Source organism: Urocitellus parryii, chromosome 1 (genome assembly GCF_045843805.1).
Source record: "Urocitellus parryii isolate mUroPar1 chromosome 1, mUroPar1.hap1, whole genome shotgun sequence".
Taxonomy (NCBI): Eukaryota; Metazoa; Chordata; class Mammalia; order Rodentia; family Sciuridae; genus Urocitellus; species Urocitellus parryii.
Genome location: NC_135531.1, coordinates 246878929 through 246896379, shown reverse-complemented (window position 1 = coordinate 246896379; position 17451 = coordinate 246878929). Strand labels below are relative to the sequence as shown.

General features: G+C 41.8%; 1 protein-coding gene across 1 annotated transcript in view; it reads right to left on the bottom strand.

Annotated features, from left to right (window-relative positions):
- Coq10b (coenzyme Q10B) overlaps positions 1-16607 on the bottom strand; it is a 31072-nt gene extending 14465 nt beyond the window's left edge. Inside the window, exon 1 of the mRNA XM_026399304.2 lies at positions 16474-16607. Coding sequence (XP_026255089.1) covers positions 16474-16583 — 110 coding nt within the window. The 5' untranslated portion in view covers positions 16584-16607. The remainder of the gene's footprint in view (positions 1-16473) is intronic.
- Between the last annotated feature and the right edge of the window lie 844 nt (positions 16608-17451).

The following is a 17451-nucleotide window of genomic DNA, read 5'->3' as shown; positions in this document are numbered from 1 at the left end:
AAAAAGTGGGGCTGAAGATGTGGCTCAGTGGCAGAGTGTTTGCCTAGCACATGTGAGGCACTGGGTTCAATTCCCAGCACCACATATAAATAAATGAATAAAATAAAGGTCCATACATCTAAAAAATATTAAAAAAAAAGAAAACTAAAAATAGCTGGGACACCAGGCTCACACCTGTAACCCCAGCCACTTGGGAGGCTGGGGCAGGAGGATCACAAGTTTGGGGCTAGTCTCAACAACTCAGTGAAGTCTTTTTTTTTTTTTTTTTTTTAAAGAGAGAGTGAGAGAGGAGAGAGAGAGAGAGAGAGAGAGAGAGAGAGAGAGAATTTTTAATATTTATTTTTTAGTTCTCAGCGGACACAATATCTTTGTTGGTATGTGGTGCTGAGGATCGAACCCGGGCCGCACGCATGCCAGGCGAGCGCGCTACCGCTGAGCCACATCTCCAGCCCCTCAGTGAAGTCTTTATGCAACTTAGTAAGACCCTGTCTCAAAACATAAAGAGGGGTGGGAATGTGGCTCATTGGTTAAGCACCCATGGGTTCAATCCCAAGTACAAAAAAAGAAAGAAAAGAAAACCAAAAACAACAGCTTAAAAGTTAGATTAGAAACTTCTGGCACAAAAAGTATCACTTTCCAGAAAAGAAATATCTTGTTCACCTAACTATTTTAACTTTCCCTAATATGAATATCGCAATCTATTATACACTACTATATATTCATTATCAATTCACATACTTACTGAGCTCCTATTCTGTGTTAGACTGTAGTAGTCACTAAGGATTTGATGGTAGAAGAACAAATAAGAACCTTATGAAGATTATATTCTAGTTGAGGATTCAAAACAAGTACCAGAAAAGAGCTGAGCATGCAGTGTACACCTGTAGTCCCAGCTACTCAGGAGGTGGAGATCAAAAGATTATTTGAGCCCAAAAGTTTGAGACCAGCCTGGGCCACACAGTGAGACACCAAGACCCCATCTCCAAAAATGAAAAGGAAAAAAAAAAAGTACTAGAAAAGAAAGCAGGGTAGAGGGCCAGGGTTGTGGCCCAGTGGTAGAGCACTTGCTGAGCATGCGTGAGGCACTGGGTTCAATCCTCACACCACACAAACTAAACAAAATAAAGATTCTGTGTCCATCTACAACTAAAAAAATATCAGAAAGAAAAAGAAAGTGGTAGAGACATCTAATGAGCACCTCAGGACCTCCTTTGGACAGGGTATCCTAGGAAGCCCTCTAAAGTTCTATTTCAGCTAAGATAGAATACAAAAGGAGTTTGCAGAGAAAGAAAAGAAGTAATTTGGTACATAATAAATGTGTGTACAAATATGAATATGCAAAGGTATTTTCCTGTGTGTGTGGGGGGGAGGGATAGGTAACACTACTATAGCATTCTGGGCTACAGGGAAAGAGTTTGGCAGTGTCAAGAGATGAAAAAGAGACTGATCCTTTAGAAGCAGTATGGATGCCAAGAGAGTAGCAAGAAATAATGTTGGAGACAGTAGTTGGATCATGGTGCATATTGCTGGCCAAGAAAAAGCAATTTACAAAAAACTGAAAAAAAATTTTGAGGAAAGGGTTCCTGGGGATTGAACCCAGGGACTTTACCACTGAGCTAAACCCACCATACCTGGATGAAATTTTTCTTAATGAGAAGCTATTGAAGAGCTTCAAGTATGAGAGTGATATTTCAATGGGCACAGTGGCATACAACTGTGATCCCAGCAACTCAGGAGGCTGGGGCAGGAAGATTGCAAGTTCAAGGTTAGCCTGGGCAATTTAGTCTCAAAATAAAAATTATAAGGTCTGGACATGGGGGCAGGGTTGTGGCTCAGTAGTAAAGTGCTCGCCTGGTACATTCGAGGCCCTGGGTTCAACCCTCAGCACCGCATAAAAATAAATAAATAAAATAAAGGTATATAAAAAAGAAGGGCTGGCCACATGTACTTCTGTGATAAAATGACCCTGTATTAAATCCAAGTACCAGCAGAGGAGGAAAAAAAGTGATATTTCATTAAATCAAATCTTTAAATTACTATTATTACTATTTTTGGTACTAGGATTGAACCCAGGGGCACTTAACCAATGAGCCATATCCGCAGCCCTTTTTTATTTTTTGAGTCAGGGTTTCACTAAGTTTCTTAGGCCTCCCTAAATTGCTGAGGCTGGCTTTGAACTTGCAATCCTTTCTGTCTTGGCCTCATGAGCCTCTGGGATTACAGGCATGCACCACCATGCCTGGCAAATTACTTTTTAAAAAGGGAAATAGGGTAGCTGTTATGGCTTTAGATATGAGGTGTCACCCAAATGCTCCCGTTATTAATGCAGGGATATTTGGAGATGAAACGACCAGATTATGAGAGCTATAACCTGATTAGTTCTTCCTAGTTTGAAAGGACTGACTTGATGGTAACTGTGGGCAGGTGGGGCATGATTGGAGGAGGTGGACCACCAGGGGTGTGCCCGGAAGGATTCATCTTCACTGCAGCCCCTTCCCTCTTCCCTTTCTCTGCTTCCTGATACTGCTAAGAGCTGAGAAGTTTTCTCCACAGGGTCTTTTGGCCATGATGTTCCACACCTCACTGTGGGCCCAGAGCAGTGGACTCTACTAACCATAGAACTATGAGGCAAAATTAACTTTTCCACCTCTTAAGTGTTCTTGTTGGGTGTTCTTGTCAGTTATGCAAAGTCAGCTAAAACAGAAATTGATATCAAGAGTGAGGTTTTTACTCTGATTAACTTGATCATGTGATTCAGAAGCAGTTGGAAATTATTTGTGGGAGGAGTTTTGAAAAGTTTGGTGATGCAGGATGGAAAAACCCTAGAATGTTGTAGCAGAGCTTTTTAATTTTTATTTTATTTCATTTTTTTGGTACCAGGGATTGAACCTGGGGAACTTAATCAATGAACCACATCTCCAGCCCTTTTTGGTTTTTATTTTGAGACAGGGTCTTGCTAAGTTGCTGAGGCTGGCTTTATACTTATGATCTTCCTACATCAACCTACTAAGCTACTAGGATTACAGGCATGCACCATCATACCTAGCTGCAGTGGAGCTTAATGAGCAATTCTGGTGGGAACTCAGAAAACCAGAATGCCAATAGAATTAAGAACTGTGCTCAAAAAAATAAAAAGAAAAAGAACAACAAAAACTATTTAAAAAAGAAAAAAAAAAACCAACCAAAACAAACCAAAAAAGGACTGTGCTCATGAGATTTCAGAGGGGAACAAGTACTCTTCTGGCAATGCAATTGGAGACCACTTACGTTATACTCTGGCAAGACTTGCCTACATATTGCCCATGTCCTAAGACTTTTGGTGAAGCTGGAGTTAACGGTAATAGGACTAATTTGCAGAGGAAATGTCAAAGCAGCACAGCATTCAGGAGATGGCATGGATATTGCTATCAGTTTTTAGACAGGTATGCTGTGAGAATCAGGAACAGAAAGCAGAGCTGATGGGCTGGTGATGTAGTTTGGTGGTAGAGTGATTCCTTAGCATGTGTGGGCTCTGGTTTTGATCCCCAGCAAAACACACACACACACACACACACACACACACACACACACAGAGGAAGGAAAACAAGGCAGAGCTGAAGATTTCGAAAACTTGCAGAAAAAACTTTCAGTTATACCAGAAAAATACTTAGATACCTAGGACCAAGGATGATATATGGTTGTTAACAAGATTACAGCCACTAAGATGTTAAGTACTTCACCGAGACAATAGAAAAAGTGGCTTGAGGGCATCTTAGAAATTTGCAAGACCACACCCACTATAGGCTCCAAAGTATAGAAGGTAAAATTCCTTTGAGAAGATATCATGGGGTGCCCAACATATACAAGGGAGCCTAGCAAGGTGTTTCACCCTTTCAGCTACCCAGACACTGAGAGACCATAGAGCCCATAATTTCAGAGGGCCCAGCTCTTGAGTAAGCTTTCAGCAGATCTTGGTGTCATCACATGGTGCTAGTTCTACAGGAATACAAGATGCTGGAGTTGTAGGGTTATAAGGTTTCCACTATAATTTTAAAAGAAGGTAGGGGGCAGGCTGATGAAACTGATAGAAACATGAGGTTAAGAGAAGAATTCTATAATATGTGCCCACTATGCTGACCCCTACATGCTGTCCTTCCTTCCTTCCTTCTTTCTTTCTTTTTTTTTTTTTTGGTACCAGAGATTGAACTCAGGGGCACCCAACCACTGAGCCACATCCCTACCCTATTTTGTATTTTATTTAGAGACAGGGTCTCACTGAGTTGCTTAGTGCCTTGCCATTGCTGAGGCTGGCTTTGAACTCTCAATTCTGCTGTGAGCCTTCCAAGGCCCTGGGATTACAGGTGTGCACTTCCATGCCCGCCTGGCTCATGCTTTCTTTTCTAAGAAGCAATTTACCTACAGCCCTATCCAACTTAAGTGGACAGGATATGTCACATTTCTCAGCAAACTATCTGTTATCTGCAGGAGAAATGCAGGCCTAAAATAATGTTGATAAGAGGAACCTAAATTACCCTCAAGGAGGAGCTTTTGTGACCTTTTCACAGATCAGATTATGGAACTCAGGGGGATAAGGATAATTCTTCCTAACCATAAACTCTGTAAGAATGTATGGCTAAAGATCCAATTAAAACCAGTCAGCATGGACCAGTGACCTAGAATTATTGTAGCAGTAGGAACTTAAAAGTCTCAAATCATTCTGCTGTCAGTCAAAAGTCAGGAGGTGGACCTGGGTGAGAACCTCTGGAAGCTTCTCTGGGACCCCCAATAAAACTGGAGTGTAGGAAAAGCACACTGTCCCTCACTCCCTTCAGAGTGTTCCCTTTCCCTTTTCCAGTCCCTTTGATAAACTCAAGCCTGTTATTCTGAGCAACATATCCGAAATCTTTCTGACTTGGAGGGGGTGGGGTCCTTCACATAACCTCAGTTTCTAGTAATGCTATCAGGTTATCTCTTCTCACTTAAATAAATCCCCCTCTGTTCACTCTTCCATTACATTACTGACAATGGATTTTTTGCCAGATAAGAATACTGAAGGAAATTGGTGAGGCCTACAGACTGCACAAACCTCATCTGCCAGCAGAAGAAGGGAATTTAGTTTCATCTCAAACCTCTGGTTTCAGTAGGGTCAGAATCCTAGGGCTGGGGATATAGCTCAGTTGGTAGAGTGCTTGCCTTGCATGCACAAGGCCCTGGGTTCAATACCCAGCACCAATACACATACACACACACACACACACACATACACACACACACACAAGAATCCCTACAGGCTGTCCCTAAGGCAGCAACGTGTAAAGCTGTGAAACTGAAGCCAAACCTGGAATGGAGACCCCAGAAATTAAGAAATGTCAGTAATGTGGACTGTCTGCCAAGAAGAGCTGCTGGCGCCAAGCTGAAAGACAGCTCTTGTGTGCTGCAACCAGCAAGGCCAAAGGGGCGAGGCCACCCAAATCCCTGGGAAATCACATCTTGTCACCATGTGCCCCAGATACTCAAGGTAGAACTACATAAACTGTTTGCCCAGCTGGGATTAGGTCTTGCTTTGGCCCCATTCCTTCTTTCTTTCTTTTGGTACAGGGTACTTAACCACTGAGCTACATCCCCAGCCCTTTTTATTTTGACATAGGCCCTTGCTAAATTGCTTAGGGCCTAAGTTTGCTGAGGCTGGCTTTGAACTTTTGATCCTCCACCTGCCTTACCCTTTCGAAATCACTGGGATTACAGGCATGCCCACCACCATTCCTTTTATCTGTCTTCTATCTCTCCCTTTCAGAATGGGAATGTTTACCTGGTGCCACTGAATATTGAATTTATGAAACTTGCTTTTGATATTTACAGGGGTTCACAGCCAAGAGTGCTTTGTGTCTCACAGGAGACTTAGGACTTGAGCTTTTGGGTAAAACTAAAACTGTTAAGACTATAGGCTCTTGGAGATGAACTAAAAACATTTTTTATTGTGAAATGAACATTATCTTTTGGGGGCCAGAGTGGTAACTATGTGGTAACTATGGGCTGGCATACATGACTGAAGGAGGTGGATCACTGGGGTGTGCCCTGGAAGGGGCTCATCTTCCCTGCTGCCCTTTCCAACTTCCCTCTCTCTGCTTCCTGACCTTGCCATGAGCAAGCAGCTTTCCTTCTCAGATCCCTTTGGCCATGATTCTTACTTCATTTTGGGCCCAAGCATGTCCTCCACTGACCACTGAATGAACCATGAGGCAAAATAAACTTTTCCTCCTCTATGTTGTCCCTGGTCAGGTATTTGGTCACGACATCACAAAGCTGGCTAAAACAGTGCCCTTGTGAAATCTCATGTTATTATTTATATATAATATTTGACATATGCAAAGTATAATTGATACATAAATAAAATTTCTTGAAGGACACTGAGACCCTATAGTTTAGTTGAGGAGGAGGAGAAAATCTGAAAGACATAAAGAATAAGGAACAGTTGAAGAAATTGGGAATATTCAGCCAGAAGTTAAAGGATACCTGAGAATATGGCTTCAAAATGCAAAAAAACCCAGCCCAAGTAATAAAAGGAGACCAAATTGGGCTCTATAATACCAAAAAAAAAAAAAAAAAATTAAACAATTAGTTTATTATAAAAACTGAAAGGGGGCTGGGGATTTAGCTCAGTGTTAGAATGTTTGTCTCACACACACAGAACTTGGATTCAATTCCTAGCAACACACACACACACACTCACAAATATACACATACACACACACAATTTGAATGGGCTTAATGTAAGGTCCTTGCTTAGCATGTGGATGGCCATCTTAAGTGACAGTCACCATTTTAAGAAAAATTTCACTTTCCTGTCCAAGAGCATTTCTGAGAAAGGCTCACCACTCTCTCATATCAACCCCACCCTTAACTGCTGGCATTAGGACCCACCAGGCTCTAATCCCTGAGCCTGCCCCATAAAAGCCTTGATTCCCAAGTCTGTTTTGCCTCTCTCCATCTATGGATAAACTCTCACGTGTATCTCTGCCTGGTCTCTTTCATTTCTCACTCACCAGTCTCATGGTTCTTTGCTTTCCTTTCACTTATTCTACAGGTAATAGAGGTCAATAAAAAAGGTCAAGCTAAATGCTGCATGACTATTTGTTAAAACGTAATGGAAAAGGGCTGGGGTTGTAGTTCAGTGGTAGAACACTTGCGTAGCATGTGTGAGTCACTAGGTTCAATCCTTAGCACTACATAAAAACAAATAAAGGTATTGTGCCCATTTACAACTAAAAGAAAAAAAATTTTTTTTAATGTAATGGTGGTGCATGCCTATAACTCCAGAGGCTTGGGAAGCTGAGGCAGTGAAAGACCCCAGCCCAACAACCTCAGGCCTAGTTGCAAAACCACCGAGGCATGTCACAAACCTATGCAGGCACCAGAGGTATTTTTCAAATAATTAGTTAGGTGTAACCGGTTGGGAAAGGACAAAGGACCAGGTCCCTAGGCATGCCTGAATGAGCAGGAACAGGAGGACCAGAGTGCAAATATGTAGCTTTTATGTGGTTCTTTTTTTAGTAACATACAGTGAAAAACAACTTTGCCTTTTAGGTAATCTATATGCTGGGTTTAAAATTAACCAATAAGAAACCTATTGTTTCCCCCGCGCGAAAACAGCCCCTTTACCCTATAAAAATCTCTGTATCCCCAAGCCCGGTGTGCCAGCTCACCAAAGCTCCGGCTGAGGTTCTGCTGGGCACCCGCAGGCGCCTGTGTCCCCCAATAAATCCCTCTTGCTTTTTGCAGCCAGTGTTTTGTGTGATTCTCCTTGGACAGGGAAACGGGGGTCTTTTCATTTGGAGGTTCCACCGAGATAAATATCAGCCCCTCCCCCATCCCGTCCGGATCCCTGCCCAAGGACTACCTGGTATCACTGGGAGGTAAGCTGGCCAGCTCATGTCGTGTCTGTCGTGTTGTCTGTTGTCACTTTTATGTCTGTAATGTTTGGAACTCTTGGCTGATACTTTGTTTCTATGCGCTGCATTTGTACGATTACGCGTAGTCGCTCTGTATTCTGGGCAGCTTGAGAAGGAGTTGACGAACTCGGACTTCTCCCCTGCCACCCTGGGAGACGTCCCAGGGATTTTTGTAGGCAACGGTGGAGCTCCCGCTCCATCTAAGCCATCTGTAGGCAACGGTGGAGCTCCCGCTCCATCTAAGCCATCTGTATCTGTAGGCAATGGTGGAACTTTCGCTCTACCAAAGCCATCTGTTTGGAAGTTGCGCAGCGCTCTTTCTCTTTGGTCTGATTTGCAGTGTTAGTGTGGTTATTATGTTATTGTTTCTGTCTCTGTATTCAATCCCTTCATCTGAAACTAACATGGGGCAATCAATTACGATCCCTTTGAGTCTCACCCTCGACCATTGGCAAGAGAACTAATCTCCCAATCTGGTGTTGTCAGACCCAATCTGAGGGGGATGCTCCCCCAATTCGCTTGTCTGAAGGGAAGGCCCCAGTCGGCTTGGGGCCAGCACCCACTTTCATTGTTTCAGTTTGAATCTGGAAAGGGAATCTATGTCTTTGTGGGTGTCTCCGTGTGTCTCTGTTAAGTGTGATGGCATTGTTTTAGTTTGACCGATGCAGAGTCCCAAATTCCAATCTGCCTTAGAGATGTGAAGATAACTTTAGCTAGATTTTAACCTAAATTGTGAGCAAGATTAGGGAAGCAGTGTTTTCTTTTCTTCCTGTAGTTGGCCTGAGTGCACCCGCCGCAATTAAGAAATGCCTGCTGGGGATCAAAGAACTTTGATATCTCGCTTTAACTTTTCTCAAAACCCTGTCCTCATTATTAAATTAGCATTAATTGGCTTCGGGGATGGGAGCCAAACTTTCAGTCATAAATTCTGTCCCAGACTGAGATTCTACACCGAGGTAAGTGCACACACCCCATGTCTGTTTGAGGTGCATCTTTCTCTCTCTTTCTTTTTGGAGGATAAGGTGGGCACCCGTCGGCTACTTAAACGCAATTAGTGCAGCCGCCACTCTTCAAGACTCGGGTGAGAGGTTTCTCGGCCTAAGCAGCTCTCAATCACCTGTTCAGTACAGAGCAGGCATGTTGGGTTCTGCCAAAGCCGTTTCCAACTTTTCTGTCTGGGCCTGGAGAGCAATTGGCGTGAGTACACAGTGTCCTGAATCCCGGTCTGCCTCGGATGCGTGGAGGTGGAGGAAAGAGTTTGGAACAACTGAGGAATTCCGGTCTGGGCTACTCTCAGACGAATTCTTAAGGTTCCTTTCTCTTGAGCCCCCTTCCGACAGCCCCCAGGGGTATCTAGGGTGATCGGTAGATGAATGGCACTGAGGGAAAGCCCCAATCACATTTGCCTCCGTATGGGCCATGCAACACTCCCAACCCCGCATCCATTCCTCCTGGATGCTTCCCTTCCTTCGCAGGTCAGAAATGTTAGCAATTCAGGTTGTAGGACTAAGAAAGACATGAGATAATTAGTAAAATCTGCCCAGGTTCTCTAAGGTACATAGGTAACTTTCAATAGTCTGTTTTAGCCACTAATAAGAGTCATGATTAAATGGAAGTTCAAAACCTAGGAGAGATTTTTTTCCTTATCTGGTCTGTTTTAAGGTTATTATAGATTGTTTCTTGGGGATAATCTAAGTTAAATGTGTGTCTAACAAAAATTAATTTTTTATTGTAACAATCTGGTATCTAAATGGGTTTCTAAAGTATTGCACTATCTTGCAGTTAAAAGTTAGGGTTAGGTAATTGTTTAGTTTGTGATTTCAGATAATTCATGCCAGAGAACTTAAATACTTAAAATAGAAAATTAAAAGAACTCTACTTCCAAGTTGGCAAGTAACTCCCAATCATTCATTTTTATATTTTTTATCAGTTTTTGAATTGGGTAGCCTAAGGAGATTTCACTAGGTATACAGTGCATTGATTTGGGTAAAGATAGTAAATTATGATTTGGTATCTGTTTCTCTCTCTGTGTAAAATTTTTAAAAAAATGTTAAATTAAAACGTTGGTCTGGCTTATTGAAATGACATTAATTAGCAACAGTCTTGGAAATTTTCAAAGCTTAATTTTGATATACATGGTGGTGTGTGGTTCTCTTTTAAAATTTTTCAGGCGATTTAATGTAACTTAATATTACTTTAAAAACTTCAGAACAAAGAAAGTAGCTTAATGATCCTGAAGAAACTCCTTCTGATGGTGGCTTTTATATTATCAAGTAAGATCCTATTTTCAGTTTTGTGTGAGCAAATTTTTCTAGTGTAAAAAAATAAATTGTGACTTATGGTTAAAATACCTTAGGCATAAAGTTTCTGCTCAGAATTCTGGTTTTCCCAGTACCTTCCAGACCTCAGCCAGGGTTTAAGCTGATATGCAAACAGAAGCAGCTTGGAGCTCAGGCCCAAGGAAAAAAAAAAAAAAAGAGTAAAAGTGTCCTTTTACCCGAACTCAAACTAGATTAAATCAAAGAATAAATTGTATGGCATTTACTAATTACTGGCCGGTCAATTTTTCTAGGACTTTTGCCTTTTCTTAGATTCTATATTTTTTTTGAGCTCATGATTTTGTTCCTACAGACAAGTTAATGTTTTTCTGATAAGTTCTATTTTTGATCAACTGGAGTTTTTTGAAACATTGCAATGGAGATTTCATCTGCGAAAAGCTACAAGGCCGTCACTATTATGTGTGCACACTCTTGTTATGTGTTGTATGTCGGTATGTCTGTATGTGTGTATGTCCATATATCCTGCAGTGATATGACAAATTGACAAATGAGGAAGCTCATAAAAAAATTTAAAAATGGATCCAAATATCTTTGATTCACGTGATTCAAATGGTTCAATTTAAATTGGGTAAACAGATGAAAGTAAAGATGTCTTTAAAATTAAGCTTATAAGTTTTTCTAGATGTTCAAAAAGGTTCTAATAAAATGTTGATGTCTATGAAATAATCTGCTTAAATTTAAAATTTACAAGTATTGTTTCAAAATGTGAACAAAAGGAGGATAACAGATGGAAAAAAAAAACTGAAAAACTGAAAGGTTCTAAAAATTGTGTTTCTAGATAGGAAAGTCTATGTGACTAAGTAATCAAAAAGGTTTAAGTGAAAAAAAATAAAGGAGGTTTATGTAAATTTAAGTTACACAACTATGGTTAAACAACAACTGTTATTTTTCAATACTTTTCTTGTACTCTTTTGCTCTGCATAATAAAGTTCCTTCAAATCCGATTGCAGAAAGTCTCAAATTAAACTTCCAACCAGCTTCTGCTTAGGCACTACCAGCCTCTGATGACCGATGAACCCCCAACATCTTCAAGAGAACAGTTCACTCAGTGCTGAAGCTCACTACCAGGCATGAACTTCTGCCAGAAATTGATTTTTGCTCTAATTTTTATCTTTATTCTGTTTTTTATTCGCTCTGATCTTCTTCAGGTGCTGGTGATGATATCTGAAAGAACTTGCCAATAGACAGGTTGCCTGCCATTTATCTAAGCCCTGCCATATCCCCCTTAGTCATTTCTTTAAAAGCCAAACATGGTTAACATAAAATCATCAACGTAATTATGGTAAATTTAATGTGTTCATGTCTTCCAGGTACACAAGTTTGTGAGGTAAAAGCTTTATTATTTGTGTTCTATAACTAGACTTGATATCAGTAAAATATGTAAAGTTCTATGTTACTTTTTACACTGAGATACAGTTTAAATGTATTTTTAAGTTAATGAGAGCTTAATCTATGTAAAGGTTTTATTGCAAAACACAAAAGTACTTTGCTACTTCTCTACAAAAAGTTAAAAGCTTTCAGCCTTTCTTTAATTCATGTTTTAGATGTGATACTATGTTGTGTTAGCTAATGTTCATGTAAATTTGAGCAACAATTTATGTAGGCTTTATAAAATGATGTCTAAAAAGCAGAGATTAGCTTCAGAACTATAGTATTTAAGATTTATAAAGAGCCCCACCTTACTTGAGATAAGGCTCTATGTCCCATCTCATAAGTGACTATGAAAGAAGTAGGCCAGATTTCAGTGCATTTAAGGTTGTGTCCAAAAGTTGGTTTTTGTCACGATTGCCAGGATCTCAAACAGGGGATTATAATGTATAACTCTGCCAGAATTCAGGGTAGCTATTACATAAACTAAATATGTTTTTATCCTAGTTAGTTTTGTTTTGTAGTTTGCTTTTAGATGGTCTAAGGATTGCCTGTTAATGTTTTAAAGAGGTACTGCTTTAAGAACTCACAACTTGGGTTAATTTAAGATAATGAGTTAGCACCTACAGGAAAGAGATAAACATTAAGGCCCAGTACTCTTAATACAAGGCTGTTAAAGTTTATTTGCTGGATGTTTAAGATTAAGTTTTAAAATTAAAGTTAAATTAAAAAGGGCCAAGAAAACCAATATTTGGCTCTTGCCCTCTGAGTCAGTCTGAATCAAGGGATAGGGGACTTCTTTAAAGAGCTCTGCAACTCTAGGCCACATAACCTCCTGATCAGGGAGATTAATGAGACCAGTGGAGGACAGAAAGCCAATCAGTGCATTTGCTGTGAAGAGGGGGGTCATCAGAAAAGGGAGACATCCCTGATGCTTCCAAGGGAAGCCACGTGGTCAAGCAAGGCCTGGACCCATCCCAGTGCAAATGGCACTAGCAGAACTGGGAAGCTGCTGTAAAGTTCCCGAGGACTCCCAGAGAAATTCAGCTGACTGTTATAGAAACAGAAGTCAGTTTGACTTGCTTCATCTTAAACACTTAGCAAAGACAGTCAAAGCCAAAACATAGCTGTTCCTGGACATCTTAAATAATAATAATAGTTAAATGTAGCCTCCAACAATAAGTAAACTGGAGGCTGCAAAAGAGATTCTTAGGTAGGAATGCCTGATAACTATCAAAAGGAACAGCCAGAATAGTTTTTAGTTTAAGGCCCACAGATATTTCTGACCTACACAGGTAGGCTTGGTGTTTGCTAGTATGGTTATCCAGCCCTAAGTAACAGAATTAGATTTCTCTATTAGACACAGGTCATACTAGTAAAAGGATTTTGCAAGATCAGATAATATTAAATTATTAAACTGTGTCTTAAGGGAAAGAACATCTGTAACCCTAAAAGTTAAATGATATGTTTACAATCCTGGTAACTGGAGGGAACTTATGTACAGTGACACGTTCCCGCTGCTGCAACACTTATTCAGTACTCATGGTTTTTGTTTCTCTCATAGAGGTACCCATCCCCAGATGACAACCTGTTTTTCCCCAACCAGACCTCAAATGGAACTGAAAAGGGAACTCATGTCCCCCCATGTCGTCGTTCCCCCTGTCATCGAGCCCCCTCATGTTCGACACCCCTTTTCAGCCTGAAGCAGCCAGAACGAGCCATCGCCCCTTTTCACTCCTTCTCCTTACGGCAATAAAGTTTCTAAAATTAGGGTAAACAAAGCCAGAATAGATAAGTAAATCAGGTCAGGTTGGATCTAGGAGGCCAATTTTAAGTAAGTTTGGAAAGTTAAAGACTGTCCCCTGAGGATTACTGTTTACCAAGATGTAGAGTCTGCCCAAATAGGCCCACAACTGAGGGAACCATGATTGGTTCCCAAGTTTCCAGACAAAGGGGGGAATGAAAGACCCCAGCCCAACAACCTCAGGCCTAGTTGCAAAACCACCGAGGCATGTCACAAACCTATGCAGGCACCAGAGGTATTTTTCAAATAATTAGTTAGGTGTAACCGGTTGGGAAAGGACAAAGGACCAGGTCCCTAGGCATGCCTGAATGAGCAGGAACAGGAGGACCAGAGTGCAAATATGTAGCTTTTATGTGGTTCTTTTTTTAGTAACATACAGTGAAAAACAACTTTGCCTTTTAGGTAATCTATATGCTGGGTTTAAAATTAACCAATAAGAAACCTATTGTTTCCCCCGCGCGAAAACAGCCCCTTTACCCTATAAAAATCTCTGTATCCCCAAGCCCGGTGTGCCAGCTCACCAAAGCTCCGGCTGAGGTTCTGCTGGGCACCCGCAGGCGCCTGTGTCCCCCAATAAATCCCTCTTGCTTTTTGCAGCCAGTGTTTTGTGTGATTCTCCTTGGACAGGGAAACGGGGGTCTTTTCAGCAGGAGGATCTTGAGTTCAAAGCCAGCCTCGGCAACAGCAAGATGCTAAGCAACTCAGTGAGACCCTGTCTCTAAATAAAATACAAAATAGGGCTGGGAAGGTGGCTCAGTGGTTGAGTGCCCCTGAAATCAATCCCTGGCACCCCCCCCCCCCAAATAAGTCACACACATAAAAAATTATTTCTGGATCTGTTAGCTATATTGATTATAAAAGCTAAATTTAACATACAAAATCTAAAATTCTTTAGTCACCTTTAACAGTTATAACAGTTTCATCTACTTTTCCCCACTTTTTCCACTCCATAGATACCATGTTATTTATTATTGGAGGCTAATTATGTGGCAAATACTGTTAAAATTAATAATTTTCTGATAAATCAGTATCAGAAAAAGTAGATTGTCTGAGAAAAGTTTATTTTTAAAAATATAGTAGACCTGAAGCTGGGATTATAGCTTAGTGATAGAGCACTTGCCTTGCACATGTGAGGCACTGGGTTTGATCCTCAACACCATATAAAAATATAAAATAAATAAAGATATTGTACCCATCCATCTTAAAAAAAAAAAAAAAGATAATAGACCTGCAGATGTAGCTCAGTGGTAGAGTGCTTGCCTAGCACGTGCCAGGTCTTAGGAGATTCACCTCCCCACAAAGAAAAGAAAAAGGATAAAGAAGAAAAAAGAAAGACCTTCACTTCTAAAGAGATAAATTGAATAAGTGTCTGGTTGACTGGAAAGCTTTCTTTCCACTGCATATGGTTTTGTATCAATTCATATATTGTTGCCCAACACCCCAAATTTTCTGGGTTTAAAGCAAACTAATATAGATTTCCTGGTCAGTGTTCATGCTATGGTTCAGTGCCCTAGCATGCACCACGTGCCTTCTTTCAATACTACTCTCTCAAATACTCTATTATAAAGGCCAAAATCTATATTAATGTAACACTTTTATTTGCAAACCAATATTTTTAAGAGTAACACAAACAGATCTAAAATATTGTTGTTCTGTTTAGAAATACTTTTTGAGATTATTTCCTAAAGCAAGAGTAAATGATATCTGATTTTATTTGTTTATCCAATTTGTTTAAAAGGATTTGGAAGTGTGCCGATGTTACTTCTTTAAATTCTTCTTTGAATCTAAATGGCCTGGGGCTCGGCCAGATTTGTGCTCTCTCACTGTATACTTTATATATTTTAAACACTAATTTTCCTCATACTGTATACATATTTTAAACACTAATTTTCGAGAAAAATTCTACACAATGTTATTAGTAAAAAAGGAAACTAGTAGGGGCTGGGGTTGTGTCTCAGCGGTAGAGTGCTAGCTTAGCACCACATAAAAATAAATAAATAAAAGTATTGTGTCCAACTACAACTAAAAAAGATTTTTTTAAAAAAACGGAAACTAGGGGCTGGGAATGTGGCTCAGCGGTAGCGCGCTCGTCTGGCATGCGTGCGGCCCGGGTTCAATCCTCAGCACCACATACCAACAAAGATGTTGTGTCCACCGAGAACTAAAAAAAAATAAATAAATAAATATTAAAAATTCTCTCTCTTTCTCTCTCTCTCTCTCTCTCTCTAAAAAAAAAAAAAAAACGGAAACTAGTAAAAAATATAGTATCCTTCATTTCTCCACCTCCATCTCCATTCCAACCTCTCCATAAAGGAGAGGAGGAAAATCGAAGGAAAATCGAAGACAGACTCTGGTACAAGGTTACAAGACCTCTAAGTTACAGCGGAATGGGGAAGGAAACAAACAACAAAAAAAAAAACAGGTCCTTCGTTGGCTACATTTAGTTTTTATAAGTACCAAATAGTGGGGGCAAAAAACTCCACCCAAACTGGAAAAGCGCCTCTGAACACCTGGCACTCAGGAGGAACAGAAGGGGAGCTCATCGCCAGGCCCTAGCAGCGAGCAACCCTTCCGCGCAAATGCTTTTTGTCTTACTAGTTGGGTGTTTCCGGGACACTAGGGTCTCATCCAGGGTCTCGCGCCTGCGATGATGGTCCTCTATCACTGAGCTAGACTCCGAGAGCCCGGGGCAAAACAAAAACTTTCCGACCGCCACAGCAACAGGTCAGAGGGAAGGAGATCGGAAGAGCCCCAAACACCTGTGGCTGAACTGCTTTATCAGATGCGTCCACAGTCCTTGCGCTAATGCCTCACCACCTACCGGGAGGGTAGCCAATCGCCCAGAGACTGAACTACCTAGACAGCAGGCCAGCCTCGGGCGCTGCGCCAGAGTCCCTCAAATGCCGACACTTCTCCAGAGACAAGGGAAACGCGCCGGGTTCGGCTCCTCCTCACCCCCAAATCTCCCTGTCTCGCCACTCAGCAAGTCCAGGAGTAAAACTGCTCTCGTCCCCGCGCCCCCATTGTTTATTACCTACTATTCCGCGCTGACCCTTGTGCCGGGACTGCGGCTGACGTCCCCAACCTCGGACGGCACTCTGAGACTACCCTAGTAAAGGCCTTCTGACCGGCTCGAGCTGCCATGATCGTCTCTCCGAAGCCGGTCGCAAACACCGGGCCAAGTCCGCGGCACCGCCCTCAAGCCGGGCGGGAGGACCAACTCCAGGGCCTCCCAGCCAATCGGCTGGCTCCTTGAGCACCCAGACCCGCCCCTTCTTCCCTCCCTGATAGCGTCAGGACCACGCAAGCTCTCACTGCTTTAGCGTGGACTGTGAAGGCCTCGTCCTCCGGACGGCCAATCAGAGGGGTGCAGGGGCTTCAGGACACGCCCCCCTCCATTTCCCCATTCCGGATCCTGCAGCGCCCTCGCATACTTCCGTAAAACTCGGTGACCGCTCGCCCCGCCTTCCGCGCTAGAACGCCTTCCCGGATTCGCCAACGGCCACGGATTTCTTGGGGAACTACTTCCGGTCTCGGGGCCCGGCTCGTGAGTCCCTCCCAAGAGCCGGAGGGAACCCAAGGGCTGATTAATTATGTAAGTGTCCAACCTTGTAAGTGCTGATCCCCTCATGCCATCGTCTCAAGCTGTGAAGCCTGGCAGATTTTACTCGTTAATGACTGTCTAATACAATACCTGCTGCTCTTTCCCATGGGGTTATGAGGGCAACGTAAGACCATGCCTTTAGGGAAGCGACTCAGTTATCTAACAGCCTTCTTCCTGGGTGGCCAGTGACATATTTGGTGTTGATTTATGTTTTGGATTTCCCTTATTGTTTATAAGCCAGACAACTTTGCTTTGATTCATGTGGTTCAGAAATCAGTCAAGCCCAGACTAATTTTCTCTCCATTTATTCCCAAAGCCTAATTAATCTCTGCAGACCATAGCTTTCTGTAGAGGGAGGATAGCAATGCTGTTTAAACAGTTTTGGGGTATAAAGGATATTGTTAAGTG